The 22,536-nt window shown below is 33.2% G+C and overlaps 1 protein-coding gene across 4 annotated transcripts in view; it reads left to right on the plus strand.

The window, feature by feature from the left end:
- The window catches only part of Ccdc88a (coiled-coil and HOOK domain protein 88A), a 134,177-nt gene that overhangs the window by 108,268 nt on the left and 3,373 nt on the right, over positions 1 to 22,536 (plus strand). The window contains exons 22-32 of one of the 4 annotated variants that reach the window (XM_021724274.3): positions 2,819 to 3,005; positions 5,498 to 5,643; positions 8,027 to 8,119; positions 8,250 to 8,464; positions 11,511 to 11,594; positions 12,582 to 12,785; positions 13,368 to 13,439; positions 14,438 to 14,518; positions 16,445 to 16,713; positions 17,122 to 17,581; positions 22,026 to 22,125. In XM_021724274.3, coding sequence (XP_021579949.2) covers positions 2,819 to 3,005; positions 5,498 to 5,643; positions 8,027 to 8,119; positions 8,250 to 8,464; positions 11,511 to 11,594; positions 12,582 to 12,785; positions 13,368 to 13,439; positions 14,438 to 14,518; positions 16,445 to 16,713; positions 17,122 to 17,581; positions 22,026 to 22,090 — 1,876 coding nt within the window. In that variant the 3' untranslated portion in view covers positions 22,091 to 22,125. Of the gene's footprint in view, positions 1 to 2,818; positions 3,006 to 5,497; positions 5,644 to 8,026; positions 8,120 to 8,249; positions 8,465 to 11,510; positions 11,595 to 12,581; positions 12,786 to 13,367; positions 13,440 to 14,437; positions 14,519 to 16,444; positions 16,714 to 17,121; positions 18,988 to 22,025; positions 22,126 to 22,536 lie in introns of those variants that run through there. The other 3 variants (XM_040271362.2, XM_021724275.3, XM_078029160.1) reach the window with 3 other exon arrangements.

Here is a 22,536-nt window from a genome sequence, read left to right on the forward strand (position 1 = left end):
GTGAACATTTTTTCATGTACTTGTTGATTGATTGTATGTCCTCCTCTGAGAAGTGTCTGTTCAGGTCCTTGGCCCATTTGTTGATTGGGTTATTTGTTTTCTTATTGTTTAATTTTTTGAGTTCTTTGTATACTCTGGATATTTGTTTTCCTTTTTTAAAAATCCCTAATTTTGTAGAGCCATCTTTATTTTCATAATCAACAGGGATTTTTGTTTGTTTTGTAGTATTGAGGATTAAACTCAAGGCTTACACATCAATAACAGTTCTTCTGTTTGTTTGTTTGTTTTGTGGTGCTGGGGATTGAACCCAGGGCCTTGTGCATGTGCGGAAAGCACTCTACCAACTGAGCTATAGCCCCAGCCCAGTTTTTTTTTTTTAATACCTTTATTTTATTTATTTATTTTCATGTGGTGCTGACAGTCAAACCCAGTGCCTCACATATGCTAAATAAGTGCAGTACCACTGAGCCACAATCCCAGCCCACACATCAATAGTTTTGAATTTAGTTTTCTATGGTTAAAACTAGAAATTCTCTACTGCAAATTTGACCTTCAATAAGCTCAATATCAAGCCAAAATAAAAGACTGTATACATCATATATAACAAGAAGAATGAGAAATTACACTCCATTATATATGATGTATCAACGTGCATTGTGCTGTCATGCATAACTAATTTTAAAACAAATTTATTTTTGTAAAAAAGACTGTAGTTTGTAAAGAGAATATATATGTATAGTTTATGTAGTAAAAGACTGTGACAAATTATGTAATGTAAGGATAGCATCATTTTTATTACATGCCATATTGGAGAATATTTACTTTGAAAGTCCCATCTTTTAGCTAATCTTTTTCCATTGCTGGGATTTTAACATAACTGGGACAGTTCATGGACCTAGGTGGGCCTTACAGTAATCTAATTGTGTACATTACATAGGGGCCTCCTGAGAAAGAACTTAACCAAAATGAAGAAATTGAGTATAAGGAGCTTGACCTCAAAAATTCTCTAAGGTTAGAGGGAAAGAGTGATTCTGAGTATTTTCTCTTTCTTGGATTTGCCTTTGCCCAGCTTTTATGGATTCATGTCTGTGTTTTAAGGAAAGAAAAGGCTTTAAGTAAAACATGAAAGAGATGTTTTCTTTAATAAGTATATTTATGAAGATATCTGAAGGATAATAATTCATCTATTCCTTAGTCTGTTTAATCTAAGGTAATGCCGGACCAAGAAAGTTTCCCTCTTAGACTAGGTTGTCTTGGCCTCTTTAGAATTATATTCACTCAGTTGCATTTTGTTATTAATGTTTTAAAGGGCAGTATATAAGAATTCAAAGAGCTTGGGCTGGGGCTGTAACTCAGTGACAGAGCACTTGCCTAGCATGTGTGAGGCACTGGGTTCAATACTTAGCACCACATAAAAAAAAATAAGCAAATAAAATAAAGGCTTGCTATTCATCTACAACTACAAAAAAAATTAAAAATTCAGCTCATTTTAACATTTCCATAGAGATCCTAGGACCTTGTACATTATCCCTTTATATAACCCGTACCACCCCCCTCAATTGAAGCATGAGCAGGAATTTTTTTTTTCAATTGTAGATGGACACAATATCATTGTTTTATTTATTTACTTTCATATGGTGCTAAGGGTCAAATCCAGTGCCTCACATGTACTAGGTGAGCACTCTACCACTAAGCCACAACCCTAGCCCAGGAAATTTTTTGATTGTCATAGTTGTCGATGTACTACGTAGCTGTCTCAAGTTTGACCAGCTATTTTACTCATGGTGTGCATTTGTTAATTGATTCAACCCATTTGCTGTATGTTTCTAATTTTGCCATTTTGATCTCTTTTTACCAAGTCTTAATTTCATAAATATATTATTTTTATTTATGATTTTTGTAATCTGATTTAAATTCTCTGAGGAGTGAGTTGAGTGTAAACTATTAGATGCTCTCTGAATAGGGACCACACTGAGCAAGTTTGTTTCATTTGGCTGCCTCCCTTTTTCTTGGGTTTCTGCTCTTAATGTTATAAGATAGAGGTTTGCAAAGTACTGCTAGCTTAGCATGCCAAAGTACATGCCAAATTCAGACTGCTCTCTGTTTTGGTACAGCCCCAAAACTAAGAAAAAATTTTATATTTTAAAGGGTTGGTGGGATGGGAGGAAAGGGGCATGCTACAGACACTGCATGTGGCCCACAACTTAAGTATTTACTCTCTGGTTCTTTACAGAAAGTGTGTCTATCACTTCTTTCCTTAGAGATCAGTGAACCTTGTTCCAAATATAAATAATGGGGGAAAAAAAGAGAAAGCTTTGTTTCATGTTGAATTTTAAAATCTGAATTCTCAAAAATCAAAACTGAATTGGTCACTTTTTCTTTTATCTTTTATTCTAAATATTTTTATTAATACTTTTTGTGACAAAATTGTGAGCATCTTTCTTTCTTTTTTTTAATATTTTTTTTGTAGTTGTACACAATACTTTCATTTATTTATTTATATGTGGTGCTGAGGATTGAACCCAGGGCCTTGCACATGCGAGGCAAGTGCTCTACCGCTGGGCCATAACCCCAGCCCACATCTTTATTTAACCTATTTAAAGGCTAAAGATTCTTTTCTACAGAAATGTACTCAGAAATTTGTTAATCTAGTTTTCCCAGAAAAGAGACTGATTCTTGATCAGTTTAGTAACTGGCAAAGTATCTTGTATATTCTTTAAATATATCTTTTATTTATACAGTATTTTTACAATATGTAAATTACATGAAAGCTATTAAGAGAATCTAATGCTATTTCTGTTGTGATTTCTAATTTTAGGTTGAATCATACATATAATCAGCTTTTAAAAGAGACTGAAGTTTTACAAACTGACCATAAAAATTTGAAAAGTCTTCTAAATACTTCTAAACTGGAACAAACAAGGTTAGAAGCTGAATTTTCAAAACTGAAGGAGCAGTACCAACAGCTAGATATCACGTCCACCAAGCTGAATAATCAGTGTGAGGTGAGCTTTAACAAATTGAATCACTACTTACTTCCTTTGGATATCAAAACATGCCTAAAAAATAAATAATCATATTGTAACAACATCAGCAGCATATAATTAGTGGTATGTTTTCAAAAGAATTGATCACAAATAATTGAAAATCACAAGTGATTTAGAAAAACCTACTTTATCTTTAATTTCATTCATTTTTATTATTCATTTAAACTTTTATGTCAGATACTTTGAATTGTAAAGTTATGTGTTTCCTTAGTGAAAAAATGTTTATGGTACACCTAGTGTGATACTATAAACCAGTAGAAAGGAAAATTAATTTGAAAGCACATACATTTAATTACCTAACAAAGTTAAAAGGTGCAGAGCATTCATTCTACCTATGATTTATAGAAATCTAAATAACATATAGTTAGGTAGGTGTACTTGGTAAATCAACTCCTCAAGAAATAATAAAATTGGATAGAACTGTCAAAAAATATTTTAGAACTCCAGAACTCAAGTAATGGCATACAGAAAAGTGAGAGGCACTTATTAGAGAAAAATTGCTCAACCTTAGAGAATAACTGTGGTTGGTTTTCTGAGGCATTTTTATCTTGTGGTATCTCTTTCCTCTGAAGTTCTAACAGCACAAAGTAAGCTGTAAAAACCAGCAGCACTGCTCTTAGAGAAGACTGGCTTGATTTTGAGCAGAGCAGGGAAAAGCTCCTTGCCCAGATAGCCTGAGATTAAAGTACATTGAGGCAAATAATTGACTAGCAAATTAGTCCGAAATTTAACTAAGACATCCAAGAAATAAGACTACCACAGTGAGTTTTGGTAGGTCTCACCAAGTGGTCTGGTATCTGGTATGCTGGTCAGGAGAGATCAGAGAAGGCCCTAGCTATCTGCTTCTGCCTGGCTGTCACAAGTTAGGACAAATGTTAATCTTTGGCTAGGGGTAAAGTCATGTAATAAAATGATTTGGAAAATGTAGAAGTCTAAAGTGTAAGAAAGAGGTGGGGATGGTAGTTAACCTTCGTGGGAAGAAAAGGTGACTGCAAAGTAGCATAGCAGTGTTACTGGAATACAATTAATGTTCTGTTTCTTGATTTGGGTGCTGTCTTAACATGTTAACTTTGTGATAATTCATTAAACTGTATATACACACTTAAAATTTGTTCTCTTTTCTGTATATATGTCTCGCTGGATGTGGTGGTGCATGTCTATAATCCTAGCAATGTGGGAAGCTGAAGCAGGAGGATCACAAATTTGAAACCAGCCTCACAGCAATTTAGCGAGCCTGTCTCAAAATAAATAAAGAGGGCTGGGGATGTGGCTCAGTGGTTAAGTGCCCAGGGTTCAATATATGTCTCATCCATTGTCTTTTAACATAATAACAACCATAAATCCTCAATGGTGATGAACAGTAAACATTTCTTTGTGCTTAAGAGTTTGTGCATTAGCCAAGCAGATGTACCAATCCACCCACTAATGTATAGACCAGTGATTTGCTTCTGCATTTATAGTTACCTGGTAGATACGCTGGGCAGCTGCCTGAGATACCTCTTTACTGTTTTATGTGGCTTCTCATCTTCTAGAAGGGTTTCAATAGACTGAGGTGAAGTATACAAGGCCTCTTGAGGCCCAGGTTTGAATTTTCACACATCACTCCCATTTATTCTTGGGCAAAGGCATTCCAAATTCAAGAAGAGGGGAAATAGATTCCACTGCTTGATGGGAAGAGTGAGAAGTCATAATGTAAGAAGGTGTGGATAGGAAAGAAAATAACTTTTTCAATGAATCTACCACATTATATTTCAATATAACAATATATAAATAAACCAGTCATGCTACAATATTGATATTTCTTGGATCAAGATGATTTTGTATGGTTATTCATAGTAAGTATCATTCTTCCTGATTTTCTTTACCTTTTGAGAATTGTTCATTAACTGTCTACTATGTGACATAGGTATACTTTATTTTCAACAGTTGTAGCATGGTAAGAGCTATTCTCATTTTATAGATTTGAGAATTAACTAACTTGTCCAAACTTTCTTAGCCACTTAAACAAAAGACCAGATATTTGATCTAGCTTTTAAACTATAAGTAAAACAATTTTTAAGGTAAAAAGCAGTATTTTGGGGCTGGGGATATAGCTGAGTTGGTAGGTAGAGTGCTTGCCTTGCATGCACAAGGCCCTGGGTTCAATCCCCAGCACCACACCAAAAAAAAAAAAAAAAAAAGTATTTTGGAACAGATCATTTATGATATATTAAACCCAGTGTTTGAGGGAATAAGAAAATACATTTGTATAGCATGTATTCCAGTGCTGTACCTGTCATTATCACTAAAATAATCATTCATGTTCTGACCAAAGTGAAACCATCTAATTGTTAAAACAGTGGAAGACTTAAGTCTTTGTGTAGTACTTAATATATTTTAAATGTTTTAGGTCAGGTGATTTATGTAAAATGTAAATGTTTAAAAAAATTTTTGTGTGTGTGTTTAAACAGTTGCTTAGCCAACTTAAAGGAAATTTGGAAGAAGAAAATCGACACTTACTAGATCAAATTCAAACTCTCATGCTACAGAACAGAACACTTTTGGAGCAGAATATGGAAAGCAAGGATCTTTTTCATGTTGAACAAAGACAGTACATGTAGGTATCAAATAATTTCACACTCTGAAATAGTAGTCATGATATTAACATTGCCATACCTGGTGACAGAGAAAATTTCATACTTATTTTTCTTGATTATCAACATTATTTGAATATGTGTTTTGAGTGCTTATATTCCAGAAACACTAACATGAAAACACATGGTTCCTGCTCTGAAAGAATTAGTAATATAAAGCAGTAAAGACAGGTAAATACTTTTTAATACAATGATGCTAAAGCTAGGTTTGGTGGTGCTTTCCTAGAATCCCAGGTACTTGGGAGACTAAGGCAGGAAGATTGCAAGTTTGAAGTCATTCTGGGCAATTTAGCAAGAAATTGTCTCAAAACAAAAAGGGCTGGAGATGTGGTTTAGTGGCAGAGTACTTGCCTACCATGTGTGAATCTCTTGATTCAGTTTCGAATACTGTCAATATAACACAAACACACATACACACACAATGGAGGTATGTATAGGGGTCCCTAGTTTCCAAAGATGAGACTTGAGCTGAGACTTGAAATTACAAGAAAAAATTTGCTTAAGGTACATACTAGACCAAAATTGATAACAATGCAAAAACATGGAGGTATGATGAGTGTGTTGTAAGAACTAAAAATTAATTATTATTTCTATAGCCAAACTGAAGGAGGCGGAACACTAGAGAAGTGGCTAAACCTTAGGAGCCAATTCACAAAAGTTTCTTTATACCATGCATTGGAGTTAAGATCAAATTACATGAGCCTGGGGAGGTAGTTCAGTGGTAAAGCACTTATTTAGGGTGTGCAGAGCCCTAGGTTCAATCCCCAGCATAGCAAAAAATTAAAAAATCAAATTATATGAAAGACAGAATTAGCCAGCTAAATTATTCAGAAGTTAAGTACATTAAGAATGGGGGAATTTGATAAGACTCAGAGATTTGGACCTGGGCAGGTCAGTGTATTATACCATGATTCACCTGTATTAAATTCTTCTTTTCCCTTTCCCCACTAAAATAAGAAACACCATAGTGTCATAGAAACTGCCAGCTGTTGAAATCAAACAGCTCCTAATTTATGTCCTAATTTTTCAGTTTTATCTGAAGACTACAAACAAGTCACTTCATTTCTTTGATCATTAGCTGCTGCCTCTCTAAAATAAAGATAACAGCTACTTCCATGACTATTCTAAAGTGTAAATGAAATAATGCTTTTCCGACTTGTTCATGATGGTAAGCCAAGGCACATCTGAAACCAAAATATATGTATTTTTCAAATATCTATTTTATTATAGAATTTAGGGTAGGGAGCATTTTTTATATTAATGCACATGAAACACAGGCAGAGTTTGCATGAATTTTTTAAATTTTTATTTTTAATTTTTTTTGAGGGGGCCATGGTACTGGCAGTTAAATTCAAGGGTGCATGCTAGGTAAGCATTCCACCACTGAGCTACATGCCTAACAGTTTTTAAATTTTATTTTGAGATAGTGCTGCCTTAAGCTGGCCTTGAATTTGTGGTCCTCCTGCCTCAACCTCCCAAATAGCTGGGATTACAGGTATCTGCCATCATACCCATCTCAGAGTTAGCATGAACTTTTAAGATAAATGCAAAACCTTAAAGAAATTTCACATTTGTTGCTGGCTACTTTGGACTACAGCCTTTTTAGGAATATATGTTCCTTTAGTCTCTGCCATATTGTAAATTAAAAAGCACTGAGTATATATAAAGTTCTTGGCATTTGAGTTTCCTGTTCCTTAAGCAGAGGTATTATCCAAAGTTTTGTCTTAATATTCTGACCCATGGTGACTAATTTATTTCCAGGGTTTAAGTGATGTTTTTGTATGGTTGATTTCCAAATATTATTATCCATTCTGACTCACTGAATATAAGTTAAAAATATCCTTATTTTATGTTGGACATTTCTAGCCAAATGCCTCTATCACATGATTCTGGCAGGAGTGACAGTGAACACAGGTAGTATTGAGAAGTTTCTAATGATCTTTCTTTCTTTCTTTTTTTGATACCAGGAGCACTTTACCACCGAGCCAAATCCCTAGCCCTTTATTTATTTTTAAATTTTGAGACAGAGTCTCACTAAGTTGCTTAAGATTTTACTAAATTGCTGAAGCTGTCTTTGAACTTGTGATCCCCCTGCCTCAGCCTCCCAAGCTGGTCGGATTACATGTGTGCACCATTATGCCCAGTTAAATTGGAAATTTGAAGAAAAGGAGAAATATGGAAAAAACCCATTGTTCTTCCTAATAAACAAACTTAAGAGTTGTCAATCATAGTGACCATTTGTTTACATTTGGGGAAGAAGTTATATCATAGTCCCAGAATAATTTAATATCATTCATAGCTGTACAAAACATGACTGCGTGTCCTAAAACATTTTTATTTTTATAGTGATAAGTTAAATGAATTAAGACGGCAAAAGGAGAAATTAGAAGAAAAAATTATGGACCAATACAAATTTTATGACCCATCTCCTCCTAGAAGGTACTTTTAACCAAATTTTATGAATTTTTATTTTGGAAAATAAATTGTTCTAGTTTTGAAGACTTCTAATTCATGAGGAATTTATGTGTTGAATTTTTTAGACTAAGAATTTTTTAAATTATTCTATTAGGAGAGGCAACTGGATTACTCTAAAAATGAGAAAATTGATAAAATCCAAGAAAGATATTAATCGAGAACGTCAGAAATCTCTAACGTTAACACCTACCCGTTCAGACTCCAGTGAAGGATTTCTTCAGCTGCCCCATCAAGATAGTCAAGATAGTTCTTCAGTAGGATCAAACTCTTTAGAAGATGGCCAAACCCTGGGGACCAAGAAAAGCAGCAGTGAGTGCTCAAACTTTTAAACCTAGTGTTGATTTAGGAGTCCTTTCTAAAGATTTAAAAAACAAAACAAAAAACACTTAAGCAATCTTTTGGGAAAACAATCTGACATATGGTATTTCTTTTTAATCCAATATCAAATTAATCACATACTGCAGTAATACCCAGTCACATAATTTTCTAAAATATACTATGCATCATCATTTGGCCTGAGGGGTAAAATATTGTAGAAAGAACATAAGAGCCAGAATAGGTCTGCCACTTGCAGGTTGCAGATTGTTTTAACATGAGCAGTTTTTAACTTTGCTTTATACTTTACAGGGTGGTTATGAGAAACAAGTAAGAAATATGTATAAGATTTCATTTTCATAAATATTTATAATAATCAAAATAAGGCATTTATAATTGGGGTTTGCTCATATACTTTGAGCAATTTGATGGTTATCAAATTAGAGAGGGATGCTTGGGAAAAGTTTTGATTAAAATGAAATAAAGATGTGAATTGGCATACTAAACTTGTGATTTAACTTTTTATTACAAATTTTAGAAGTATCACATCATAACATGCTCTATACAATTTGTAACCTTTTTATTTGGCCACTAGTTTGCTTACACAGCAAGAGCAAAGTAAAAGCCTAACAAATCATATTTCAAGAGAAAAAAAAATCCAATGAGTTAACTATTAGAATTCTTAAAAATATATAAACCAGGTACTTTGAATCCTCTCACATTATCACCAATATAAATGACTAAATTTTTAAATTTTAAATGAGCACACACATAGATACGCCCCCATTCTTTTGAAATAAATAATAAGCAAAAGCAGCTGCTTCCCCAGAGATAGGATCTACACCTGAGTGATTCTCAGTATTCAGAAAACTGCACAGTGTTTGAGCTTCAGGTGAATTATCTTTGAAAGGGAACAGTTATTTTGGAGTGAGGATATTAAACATTTTATAACATGTATTTCAAAATACAAATATAATAGCCTGAAAACTAGAATCCATAGGCAAGCAACAATAATAGAAAGTAAACATGCATTCTTACATGTAAACACTAATCTCTAGAAAGCAGTTTTGATTCTATTTCTCCAAATAAAATTATTGTCATTCTAGGTCTTTTGCAATCTACTCTTGTCCACAAAGTTGTAGTTATTGTTTTAGAGAAAACCTAAAGTTTTCCTTTAAAAGATGTTTTAACTGTCTCCTTTAGATATAAAATACCTCACACTAAGTAAAAAATGGTAACACATCTACTTCTTTTTTTTTTTTTTTTTTTTTTTTAGTTAAACAAAGATGTTTTGATTCAGGTATGAGAGCATACACAAGAAAGGCACAGCAATCTCTTTTGAGGTCATCCTATCTGTTAGAAGTATAAATCTGTATTTCTTTCATGCTGTCTGCCAGAACATTCAGAAGAAGCAGAAGGATTCTTGCTTCCGCTTTCCTACAGTTGTTCATTTTTAGAATTTTTAAAGCAGACACAAAACCCAACAGTACTAATATTCCTTTAATTTTAAGTGTGCTTTGGAAAAAGAATATTGTATATTTCCAAACTAACTGCCATAAGAAGAATCACATTTCATCCCTGGCAAATTTAAAATTTTTTTATCGTATCCATTTTGGAAGAGTGTCTGTCTGTCAGTAGAGCAGTCTTTGAAAAACAGTTGAAAACAGAAAAAGAAAAAAGTGTCTAAACAAAACAATATGTGTGTGCATGCATGCTGCAACCACCCAGCTTTGTTTTAGCTAAGTGTCCATTTTTACATTGCTTTCGGTCCATTCTTTTTAATCATTGAAAACAGCTGTGTTTACCAAGTTTGAGTAGAAATAGGTCAGATTAAAGACCTTAGCAGTCAAACAAGTTAAAAAAACTGTATGTCCATTGCATTCTCTTTAATGAATGATGCTTTTCAACTTATTAAAAGAGGTTCAAAGATTTACAAAATGATAGCACACCCTGAGAAGGGGTGTGTAATGTGTTTTTAAGTCTTATAAAAGTTGTTTTCCCAACTCCTATATTACATTTCTGGGGTCATAATTTTTCGTATACTTAAGATAAATCTTAACTAAAATGTAGCTTATGAATGATTAAGTGACTCAAGTGAACATTTTAATTTTTATTCTAATGACTCCTATGCTTGAGTGGTAATCCCTTCACTGATAAAATTTTTTCTCGCAATGTGTTTTTAAATAAACTCATCCAAAGCACCCTTTGAAATGTTTTAAAATATTATATGCATTTTTATCTCATTTTGCTTACTTTGGGGTGTCTTTATCTTTTTCACTTTACCAGAGCTTAGTGCTTTCACTTATTACTGCTGTCAATATATTCTTTTTTTCCTTTTCCCCAGCCAACTTTTTGTAAAATGAACTCCACATAATTGCTTGTTTCATCTTTAGACTTTGGTTGAAACCATATGTATTTCTGTAGTACTGATAAATGATGCACTAGAAGACAGTTTAGATCAATATTTTCTTCATTAAAGTTTAGGGGGAAAATGAAAGGTAACTTCAAAAGTTTCTTTAGATTATTCAGAACATCTTTAGGGACCCCTAATTTTTTGTTGATGTGTTACAATAGAATGTACAGTTTCCTAAATTATTTTTTCTAAAATAAAGCTTTTAACTTCAAAAGTAAAAGAAAATAAGGGCTTAAAAAGCCTTGTACAGTTTCATCATGTACTTTATGGAACCAATAGCCTAATTTTTAAGGTTTGCCTTTATGATTTAACTAGAAAAATTGGTCCTTTCCTAAGTAATTCTAACCAATTCCTGTTTTTATAGTACTTTAGCCAATTTAAGCTTTCCAAGTATGTTCCTCATCATTGTCTTCAGTGCTTTTCCAAGTATTTTAAAATATCAAAGTACATATTTCATATTTCATTATCATTCAGCAGCATGAGAATAAGCTTTAATATAGCATACATAGCTGAAACTCAAAACATTCATTTCTGTCCTTAATTTCAACATTTAACTCCCATCTGTTCTTCTCCCTTTTTTCTTTCATTTCCCTGTTTCTGTTTTTCCCTCATGCTCTGACATTAAAGTGGTTGCACTGAAAAGACTGCCCTTTTTGAGGAACAGACCGAAGGATAAAGACAAAATGAAGGCCTGCTACCGTCGTTCCATGTGTAAGACTTTATGACAGTTCAGCTTCTTTCAAATGACTACACTAGATTCCATTACTAATTTTTCACTAACCTTTCTCTGGACTGTGCCAGTTTATTATTTTGCAAAGTGCAGTCTTCCTTTACTACAAGGAGCTGGAAGAATCTTTTTTTCAAAGTTTGCACTGAGTTTGCATTATATGTATTGTCTACTGATACATATACATGCATATGTTTAATAATACATGTAATATACTTTAAAATTTCCAGTGCTTTCTGAAAGTTGGCAGAAAAAAGAACATTTTATATGCCATGGAGATTTTTTTCCCTCAAGAAATTTACTTAAGGAAAAAATAACAAAATCTTTAGCATTAGGTATTTGTTTACTTAACAAACCTGGTTAAATAAATAAATAAAATGGCCTATAATCCTTGAAAATGTTTGTCATTCTTTATATAATAATATTCTGGGTTTCTTTTTTTCTAAGTGGAATGGGTAACTACATAATCACGTTAAATGGCTCTATCACTTTGGAGATCATCTCTTTCAGGTTTTTATTCAGTGGTGTACTTATTTATAAAATGAATAATTTCTTCAATAACCTGCTCTGACCAAGGACTCCTTCATTTTCAATAGTGATGCTATATAAGAATTGCTCTCCATCTTAATTCATTCCATTTTGTCACCACAAAACCACATTATGAAGGCTTCTAATTATATTGCACATCATTGCACAAAAGCATGGCAATTGTACCTAGTAAAATTCCTTTCTTTGTCTTTTAAAGCGGGTGGAGGTGGGATAAAAATATTTACTGAAACTTATCAGCCTTTGGCCTCCTCATTTCATTCAACTGAATGCATGTCATAATTCAAATGACCTCGTGGTTATAGTTTTTTTTAATGTCCATTTTCATTAGTTCATAGACAAAAATCAGATCATTTTTAATACAAAATAAAAATAAGAGCAATACATTAACCATGCTGATTCATTTGCTTTCATTTGCATCCCAGCCATGAATGACCTGGTGCAGTCCATGGTCCTAGCAGGAGGACAGTGGACAGGTAGTACTGAGAATTTGGAGGCTCCTGATGATATTTCAACGGGTAAAAGGAGAAAAGAATTGGGAGCTATGGCCTTCTCTACTACAGCCATCAACTTTTCAACTGTCAACTCTTCTGCAGGCATCAGATCCAAGCATTTGGTTAATAATAAAGGTATAGGCCGTCTGCTATTTGCACTGTGGTGTAACTGTTGACAACAGCAATTTTAATTTGACTTTCCCCTGTGTTCTTTTTTTCAAACAACCTTAAATAATTATCAAAACATAATCTGGATTTAATTTGGAGGAATTTCCAAAGCATTTCAAAAATTTAAAACATTACACAAATAGTTAAAATCTACTCTAGGCCTACTTTTATAATAAACAGCTGATAAACTAACAATTGAAAAGGAGAAGTATACCAGATAAAGAGTGAAAAAAGGAGAAAGAAATCTAAGTTTAAAAAACAAAACAAAATGTAAAAGTACTACATAGAACAATCCAGGTTCTTGGTTTACTTTCCAGGGCCACAGGAGTGATTGTTTCATTGCTTCTGACATTTTCCCTAAGCAAGTCAACTCTCATCAGAACTACTTGATTCTTTACTTCTATCTCCAGTTTCTGGCTGAATCTATGAAATATGTTAAGTCAAGATATATGTGATTGAAAAAGAACTTCTACATTCTGTGTAAATAATTTGTAGTGGTATTGTTTTGTTACAAAAATATGTTTATATCCATTTTGCTATTTTATGTAGATGCTACATCCTTTGAAGACATAAGTCCACATGGTATTAGTGATGATTCTAGTACGGGATCAAGAGTTCATGGTAAGATATGGTCCTTTATTTAGGGAGTACACATTAAATGCTAAATGGGAATGCTGACACTCTTGCATTGAATAGGTGAATGTGGCATTGCCAGCAAGCATGTTCTGTCTGTCCTGAATCTCACAGTTACTTCTGCCATTTCTTCAAACCTAATCCTCCCTTTTGTCCTTAATAATATTATTGTTTCTCTGTGTTTTCTGTTTTTTTTAATTTATTTAAATTAGGTATATATGACAGCAGAATGCATTTTGATTCATTACACAATTGCATCACAACTTTTCATTTTTCTGGTTGTATACAATGTAGTGTTGCACCATATGTGCAATCATACATGGACCTAGGATAATGATGTTCATCTCATTCCACCATTTTTCCTCCCTCCTCTTTACCCAATCAAAGTTCCTCCATTTTCCCATCCTCCCTCATTATGAATCATCATCCACTTATCAGAGAGAACATTCAGCCTTTGATTTATATGCTTTTTCTTTTAATCAAGGTCATTTATAAAATATGCCTGCACAATCTCCAAAGATAATTTTATTTCTATTTTTATATAAGCTTAGTTATAAGAGTTTAATTTTACCATTGGTTTGCAAATACTCATTTTGGCAAAGGATGAACTTTAGCAAAGTTTCTACAATTGAATATTTCAGATTGTTTAATTTCCACCTGAAATCATATGTTAAAAAACTAAACCATTATTAATAATAAAAAATGGATAACATAATAGAGGAATTTCATGGAATTTTAAGTGGGGTTTTAAGAAGTAGTAGCATAGGGCAGTGTGAACTGTATGGTTGTTTCTATCTATTGTAGATAGGACTACAATCTGAAAATGTCTTTGCTTTCTAAACTACAAGATTCACCTGTCTGTGGGCATGCTTAGTCTGTGAAAGTATGCATGATTGCTTTCTCAAAGCATTCTGTGATCAGAATGTACAATTCAGTGTTATCAGCTTAGAAATTTTATCACACTGTCTCCTGATTTTTTCATTTAGCTTCAAGACCAGCCAGCCTTGATAGTGGCAGAACATCCACTAGCAATAGCAATAATAATGCTTCACTCCATGAAGTCAAAGGTATGCTGTAGGTAAATTTATTAATGTAATCCATCCATTTCCAGTACTAATTAAAAGTTTGGGTGGGGCTGAGCCTGTAGCTCATTGGTAGAACACATGCTTAGCATGCACAAGACCCTGTTTTCAGTCCTCAGCACCAGTGGGGAACAAAGTTGGAGATGAGATGACATTTCCAGTATAAAGTGTGAAATACAAATCTGTGTTTGGAACATAGTCTTTTGAACATCTGTGTTTTTTTCATTGTAATACATATGTATTTCAATGAATACTAATGTAAAAACAGGAGCAGTTATTTTGGTTTCAGTTTTTCATCTTCACAGATAAAATATTCATGTTGTACATAAAAATTGTTCATAGGTCCTTATACATTTTGTTGGACATCTAAGTGATTGTCCTTAATTTTCTTATGATACATGTACTTTAAACTTACATTAATCATATTTTAGAAATACTTTTAGCTTAATTTATCCACAAAATAAAATGAAGCTTTGTTATTCTTAATTTGAAAAGCAGTTGTGTGTGTGTGTGTGTGTGTGTGTGTGTGTTGTACAAGAACTATATGGATGCATATTGCTCATAGAAAGAATTATTTCAAGACTTCTTCGTCACTTCTTAAATATGCATTCAGAGGTGAGGCTTTTATGTTAAATGTATGGAAACTTTGACTAAAATCTTTTTCTTTTAAGATATACTGCCTTTTCAGATGCTGGAATTATTTAACCAATCTATTATAGTTATCCTGTATAGTCCAGAATTATCAAATTATATAATGAATATATTCTGGTGCTTTGAGGATTATAAAATTATTTCGTCGATAGTTGTAATTTCATCATGAATGCTATGGCATACTGCAATGATGTAAAATATCTGATTTTGAGGGATTTAAAAAATTTTTTTACAAGCATATTATGTCTAGTAGGAAAACATAGTATAAACTGTGAAGAATTTCTTTTTATTTGAAAATTTAAGAAAATGCTATTGCTGTGAAACGTTACATAAGTTGGGATAAATTCTTTCATCTCCCACTTTACTCTCTGTAATTAGGAAACCATGGAAAGTTTCATTTTCTGTTTTGATGTATTACACAGATTTTTATTGATCAAAATAAATCAGTACTCTTTAGGAATAGTATCAATTTTAGGGAGCTTTATTCCAGAACTAACTAATTTCCATTCTATATAATTGACCTTCAACTGAGTTTTATAAGACTATGTAGGCAACATACCAACAGTGGACAGTAGGAACAATAAGATGATTCATTAAGAGAAGAATAAAACAGTAAATATTTGATTTCATATTCTACTGGAGTTTTCTAACTAACTGTATCATGTCTCCATTTGACTTACTTATTTGTGTTATTTAAATTTTAATTTAAGTATTCAATTAGGATGAACAGAACCTTCAAATAAGTTAAGGGAACTTCACATAGAAACAAAGAACTAGAAATCTCTTCTTGTTTTACCTCTCTTTTTTTTTTGCATTCAGAACAGTTTTGGATTTTAACATCTTGAAATAATTTAAAATTCATGTAATCATGTTCTTGACTAAATTTTACAATTAATTGAGCCTGAATTTTTAAAAATGTATTATTCACTCATCTGTTTATTCATATATTTAGTCATCAGTATGTTGAATGCTTTCTTTGTAAGGGGTTCTCTTTAGGCTCTGAGAATTATGGTAAAAGCAAATTTTTGTCCTCATGGAACTTAAAATATCTGTCAATTTGACAAAATAAGGAAGCAAGCTGTGACAGATAGTTGTTAAACTGATGAAAGATTAATGTGGTTTACTAAGCAATTCTAAATAAAACCTGAAAGTAAGATTGACTATTCATACAGTAAGAGTCCCATCAACAAATATTACTGCTTACATAGTATTAATCTCATCTCTATTACTGAAGTCTCAACATACCATTTACTCCAAAAGCAGGTGCAGTTAATAACCAAAGCAGGCCACAAAGCCACAGCAGTGGAGAATTTAGCCTGCTTCATGATCATGAGACTTGGTCCAGCAGTGGTAGCAGTCCAATCCAGTACTTGAAAAGACAGACCAGATCAAGTCCAGTGCTCCAGCACAAAATGCCTGAAACACTAGAAAGTCGAGCACATCACAAAATCAAAACTGGTTCCCCTGGAAGTGAAATTGTTACTCTACAACAGTTTTTGGAAGAAAGCAACAAGCTTACCTCAATACAGGTTAGTTTTATGTATTAACATGAATATCACCTGGTGCAGAGGTTGTAATCCCAGGGTTCAGGAGGCTGAGGCTGAAGGATTGCAAGTTCAAAGCTAGCCTCAGCAATTTAGGGAGGCCCTACGAAACATAGTGAGATCCTGTCTCAAAATAAAAAAGGGCTGGGGATGTGGTTCAGTGGTTTAGTGCCTCTGGGTTCAAATCCATGGTGCCAAAAAAAAAAAAAAGAAGAAGAAGAATACCACAAGTTAAATCACAAGTTAAATATCTGTTTGAACTTTAGAGCTTTTTTAAAAAAATTCTGGAGTGTTAAGAATTACCAGCATCTGTATATCATACAGCTCAGTATATCAGGAAAATCAAAACATGGCTGTATTTACTGATCTGTTTTAATTTTTTTTTTTAAACAGTTAAAGTCCTCAAGCCAAGAGAATCTCTTAGATGAAGTAATGAAAAGTTTGTCTGTCTCTTCTGACTTTTTGGGAAAAGACAAACCAGTTAGCTCTGGTCTTGCCAGGTCAGTAAGTGGAAAAGCCCCAGGGGACTTCTATGAGAGACGGACAACTAAGCCTGAATTTGTGAGATCTGGTCCTCGAAAGACTGAAGATGCATACTTCATTAGTTCTTCAGGAAAAACTACACCAGGCACTCAAGGAAAGATAAAATTAGTAAAAGAAACCTCTCTGTCACGACAATCAAAAGATAGCAATCCTTATGCCACTTTACCTCGTGCAAGTAGTGTGATCTCTACTGCCGAAGGAACTACACGAAGGACAAGCATCCATGATTTTTTGACCAAGGACAGTAGAGTACCTGTATCAGTTGATTCACCACCACCTGCTGCTGATAGCAACATCACTGCAGCATCTAGTGAGTACCATTTACACCAGTGGTCCTCTCATGCATTTCACAGTTCAACACGTGCTGTAGATTCTCATGCCCAAAATGATTTAGCTACAGATATGCTTGAGTCTCTATCTGCCCTGACTAGAAGCTCAAGAACAGAAAAGTCACATTTTCCAAACCAAACTTTTGCTACTTTTAATATATCTAATGAGACATTTGGAATAGCAACTAAAGATAACATAGGATCACTTACTATGGTTCATTCATCTCAGCCATTCTTATCCCTGAATACAGAATTAGTTAGTAACATAAGTGGGTTACCTCTCAGATCAGTCACCAGAGATAGTGACCAGGTTTTTGCCCCTTCGGATAAAGCTGCAAAGAAAGATAATGAGCAGTGTTCTGATAGTCAGAACCCTAGTAACAGTAACTCACGGTCCTCTATAGATAGCAATAACCTTATCATTCCTGCATGCCTCTATCCTGATGACAAAGAAGCTGCATTGTTGGTTTCTGAGGATAATCAAACTGTTTGGTATGAATATGGTTGTGTATGATCAAATTTGCACAATACTTTGATGTTCTTTAATATGCACTGTGCTTCTCTAATCTGATTTGAAGAGCTGCTATTGAAAAGTATCATTTGGCTAGTTTTTTTTTTTTTATTTGAAAATTGTGGCATTGTCTTCAGCTGTATGTGATGGCATGTATATATACATAAATGTGTAACCACACCAAAGCCTGCATGAAATATTAATTACATTGTACATTTTATGCATGATTTAAAAACCTCAACTATATGTGCTCCTCTTTCACATTTTTTTGTCACTTGATAAAGAGGTTATTACATTGATATCTTATGCATGTTAAAATAGTTGCATGTTCTGTTACCAGTAATACATTTCAAAGTCATATTTGCTTTGTTGCTTCCAAAAAGCGAATGTCTACTCACTCTCCTTCTTCATCTTCTGCTCCTACTTTTCTCTCTCTCCTTTTTTACCCCAGAATGTGCACTTTATATTGCACATGTACAGTATTAGTAAGAAAAATATGTAAAAAAATCATTTTCTTATATAGTTTAACTATGCTGTCTGTTGTGCATACAAAGAAATAGTTAATAATGCAATTTAACATTTTGTGTAGCAAATTTTAATGATGCCCATTTTTATAAAATATTGTTTAGATTTAAGATATTGTAAATATTCATAAATTTAGTGTTACCCATTGAAAACACCTTCAAATTTAAATGTCATTTACACAGTGACTAGAAGCAGTTGTACTAATTCTCTTCTTTGCATTTTCCTGATAAATACAACAGTTTAAGTTTAATCTTTCCTTCAAGATGATTTATTTACTTGGAACCAGTTAACACAGTAGTTTTTCTAGTTCTTTTTTTATAGACTCAAAGAGAAATAAACAATCATACTCAATATGTTTGAAATTTTTGTATTTTTACTTCTATTTGAAAAGGGTAGCAAGTTTACAAAGTGAAAATCATCACTTCTGTAATTAATGATTAAAATATGTATGTATTTCCTTAAAGCAATTTTTTTAAATTAATACATTTTGCTAAAATGTACAATTAGGACTTGTAACCATTTAAACAAACAAATGTGTTTTTATAAGACAAATTATAGAACAAGAACAAATATAAACGCTGTAGCAAAAAACACGATATATAAGATAAATATAATATTTGCAAACTCTTAACTCCGTTGTCGTAAACTTTTTTTTAAGTTGTAGATGGACACAATACCTTTATTTTATTTATTTATTTTTATATGATGCTGAAAATTGAACCCAGTGCCTCGCGCATGCTAGGCAAGTGCTCTACCACTGAGGTACACCTCAGCCCTGTCATAAACTTCTAAATTATCTTCCTATGTTAATATAACTTTTAAAGCAAATCAGATAAACTTGAATTTCTAATTCCCAGAATATTAAGGGAAAAAAACTGTAATCCTGATTCACTTACATCTGGAGGAATATATCTTAGATCTGTCTTTGGAATATTTTTGCCATTTTGGTTGAGCCTAACTATTACTGAAAATAACTCAGCCTGGAATCTGGAAGGAATGCCTTGAAATGTGACTTTAAGTAAGAAGGAATTAATTATTATTTTATATTCATTATTATTAAGCTGTTATTGGACTAGAGGAAAAATCACAGAGAATCTTTGCTTAATGAAATGTGTATCCTTGGTAAATTAAGTCTCATACTTAACATAAGATCATTTCACAGATTAGGTTCCTTCCATTTGGTCTAGTACAGGTAATCAGATGTACAAAATCAGAAATTTTCACCTTTTTTAGTACCACCAACTACACTTTCTGCATGGATACTTCATTCTATTTTACTATCAGTTTTTGCTCAGTTAGTCCTAACATTCCAAAATTTTGGGTACTAATATTTTTTTTCCCCGTTTTCTCTCTGTCCCCTCCCCTTCCTCCTCCCCCTCCCCCTCCTCCTCCTCCTTCTCCTTCTCCTTCTCTCTCTCTCTCTCTCTCTCTCTCTCTCTCTCTCTCTCTCTCTCTCTCTCTCTTTCACTGGGTATTGAACCTAGGGATGCTGTACCACTGAATTGCATTTCCATTCCCTTTTACTCCTCTCCAACCCATAGGGTCTCACTGAGTGGCCAAGGCTGACCTCAAACTTGCCATCCTCCTCCCTCAGCTTCCCAAATCACTGGGATTATAGTCTTTTTTTATAACCTAGTATCAGTTTAATGGTAAATATAGCTGAGATTAGATGGGAGCCATATATGATACAAATACAATTAGTGTTGTTCCTTTTCCATATTGAGTCAAAGATTGTTTTGCAAGTATTTCAAATTTTTTAGATATCATAAATCTACCCATAATACTTTAAACTTAAAATATTAACTTTATTCATTCAAAATACATTTAAAACTCATGTACTGTTATATTAATGTGGTTATTTTACAAAATTAAACTTATAGGAAAGAAGTATTTCCTCCCAAATAATTGTATGTGTATAGATATATAGCATATTTTCAAAATGAATCTATACACTGTGCATGTAGAACAAATACATAACATTTCCATGAGTCCTGAAGATTGTCTGCGAATGCAGATTAGACTTCCTCCAGAAACCATCAACTACTATGGAATCATGAAATTTCCCCAAAACAAAACTAGTATCTTACCTCCGTTACTTCAGAACAATTGAAGTAAAATTTTTGTGGTGGGGGGAAAAAAACTTATAAATTGTACAGAACCATTGCCTCTAAAAATTTTGTTTAAATTAGCATAATACTTTCTGTAAATGAAAATTTACATAGATGGCAAAAGACAATTTAAGATAAATCAATTCAGACTCAGTTAAGCAGCTGCGCTTATTTTCTCCAAGACACCTCCCTGAATATCTACAGCTTCACAAAAGTTTATTTGAAAACCATTTGAAGATTCAAAATTATTCAATTTTATAAAGAATGAAATTAAATAGCTTTTATATTCCTGAGTTAGGTTTCTAGAAGTTATACCCATATGATTTGTGCAATATTATACACATAATGTCATGCTATAGATCCACTTTGAGCAAAACAATTTTAGCTGTAATCAATATGAGTGGCATATTATTTAAAAAATATAACTCAACCCTGGTTTTCTTAGTAAATAATACAAATATTTCATTCTGGATGCTTCTGTTATATGCAAAATTATAGTTTACTTTAAAAACTGTATGTAGGTCTGAGGTTGTAGCTCAGTGGTAGAGCAATTGCCAAGCACACGTGTGGACCTGGGTTTGATTCTCAGCACCCTCAATACCACATAAAATACTAAATAAATAAAATAAAGTTTTAAAAAAACTGTATGTTACGTAACCATTTGGTAAATAAACAAATATTTACTAAATAAATCGTGAGCCTGACACACAGAAAAATGTCATTGTTACAGGTTTTTAAGAAATAGTGATAGCTTTTATAATGTTTGTAGCTTTAAAATATAAAAATCAAGGGCTAGAGATGTGACTCGGTGCAAGAGTACTTTGCCTGGCATTTGTGAGGCCCTGGGTTCAGTCCTCAGCCCTGAACTAAATAAATACATAAATTCATATAAATTGTAAAAATTAAGCCAGGTGCAGTAGCACATGCCTGTAATCCCAGCAACATGGGAGGCTTAGACAGGAAGATTGTAAGTTCGAGGCCAACTCAGCAGCTTAAGCAAGGGCCTAAGTAACTTAGTGAGACCCTGTCTCAAACAATAAAAAGAGCTAGGGATGTAACTCATTTGTAATGTGTCCCTGAGTTCAGTCCCCGATACTGAAAAATAAATTAACTAAGTGTGAAAATCATCTTTAAATAATGAGATGTCTATCAGGTTAATAAATTTCCCAGTTACAATTTCCTTCTCCTTACCCTACTCAGTGAGAACTCTTTAGTGTCTAATCTTCATGAATTGTTTTGTTTAACTTTGAATAAATAACATGAACTGCTTTTCTCCTGCAGATGTGGACAAAGTACAAGAAAGCAGACATTCAAAAAGCAGGTCTAGGGAGCAACAAAGCTCCTAATTCTATTGCCCACTACATGACATGTGGGCCAAGTGGTGAGTTTACTGCTTATAATGTAAATGAGATTAGTCTCATTTATTATAAACTAACCAAATTAAGTTGAGAACAAGTGCATATTGCATTAACAGATGTAAATATTGCTTGCTTAATTGGTTGACTTTCTGTCTTGTTTACTAGTAAAACAAGATTAGTTGGTTGCCCTAGGTTTTTGCCTGTCAGGGCAGGGAACAAATCTTTACAAATTCTTTTTTTCCCTTCACTTTAAATTTAATTTTCCTGGTGAGTAATGATAATCTTTTTGTGGTAAAAATAGAGCTTCCCCCACTATTTTGTTGATAACTAATGAGAATAAACTAGATGCCTATTCTATAAAGAAGAGTTGTCTCATTTTCTGTCACTCTCTCATTCCCATTGAAGTATCTGGTGCATGCTGTTCATAGTGGCTG

This window comes from Ictidomys tridecemlineatus, chromosome 12, assembly GCF_052094955.1.
Source record: "Ictidomys tridecemlineatus isolate mIctTri1 chromosome 12, mIctTri1.hap1, whole genome shotgun sequence".
Classification (NCBI taxonomy): Eukaryota; Metazoa; Chordata; class Mammalia; order Rodentia; family Sciuridae; genus Ictidomys; species Ictidomys tridecemlineatus.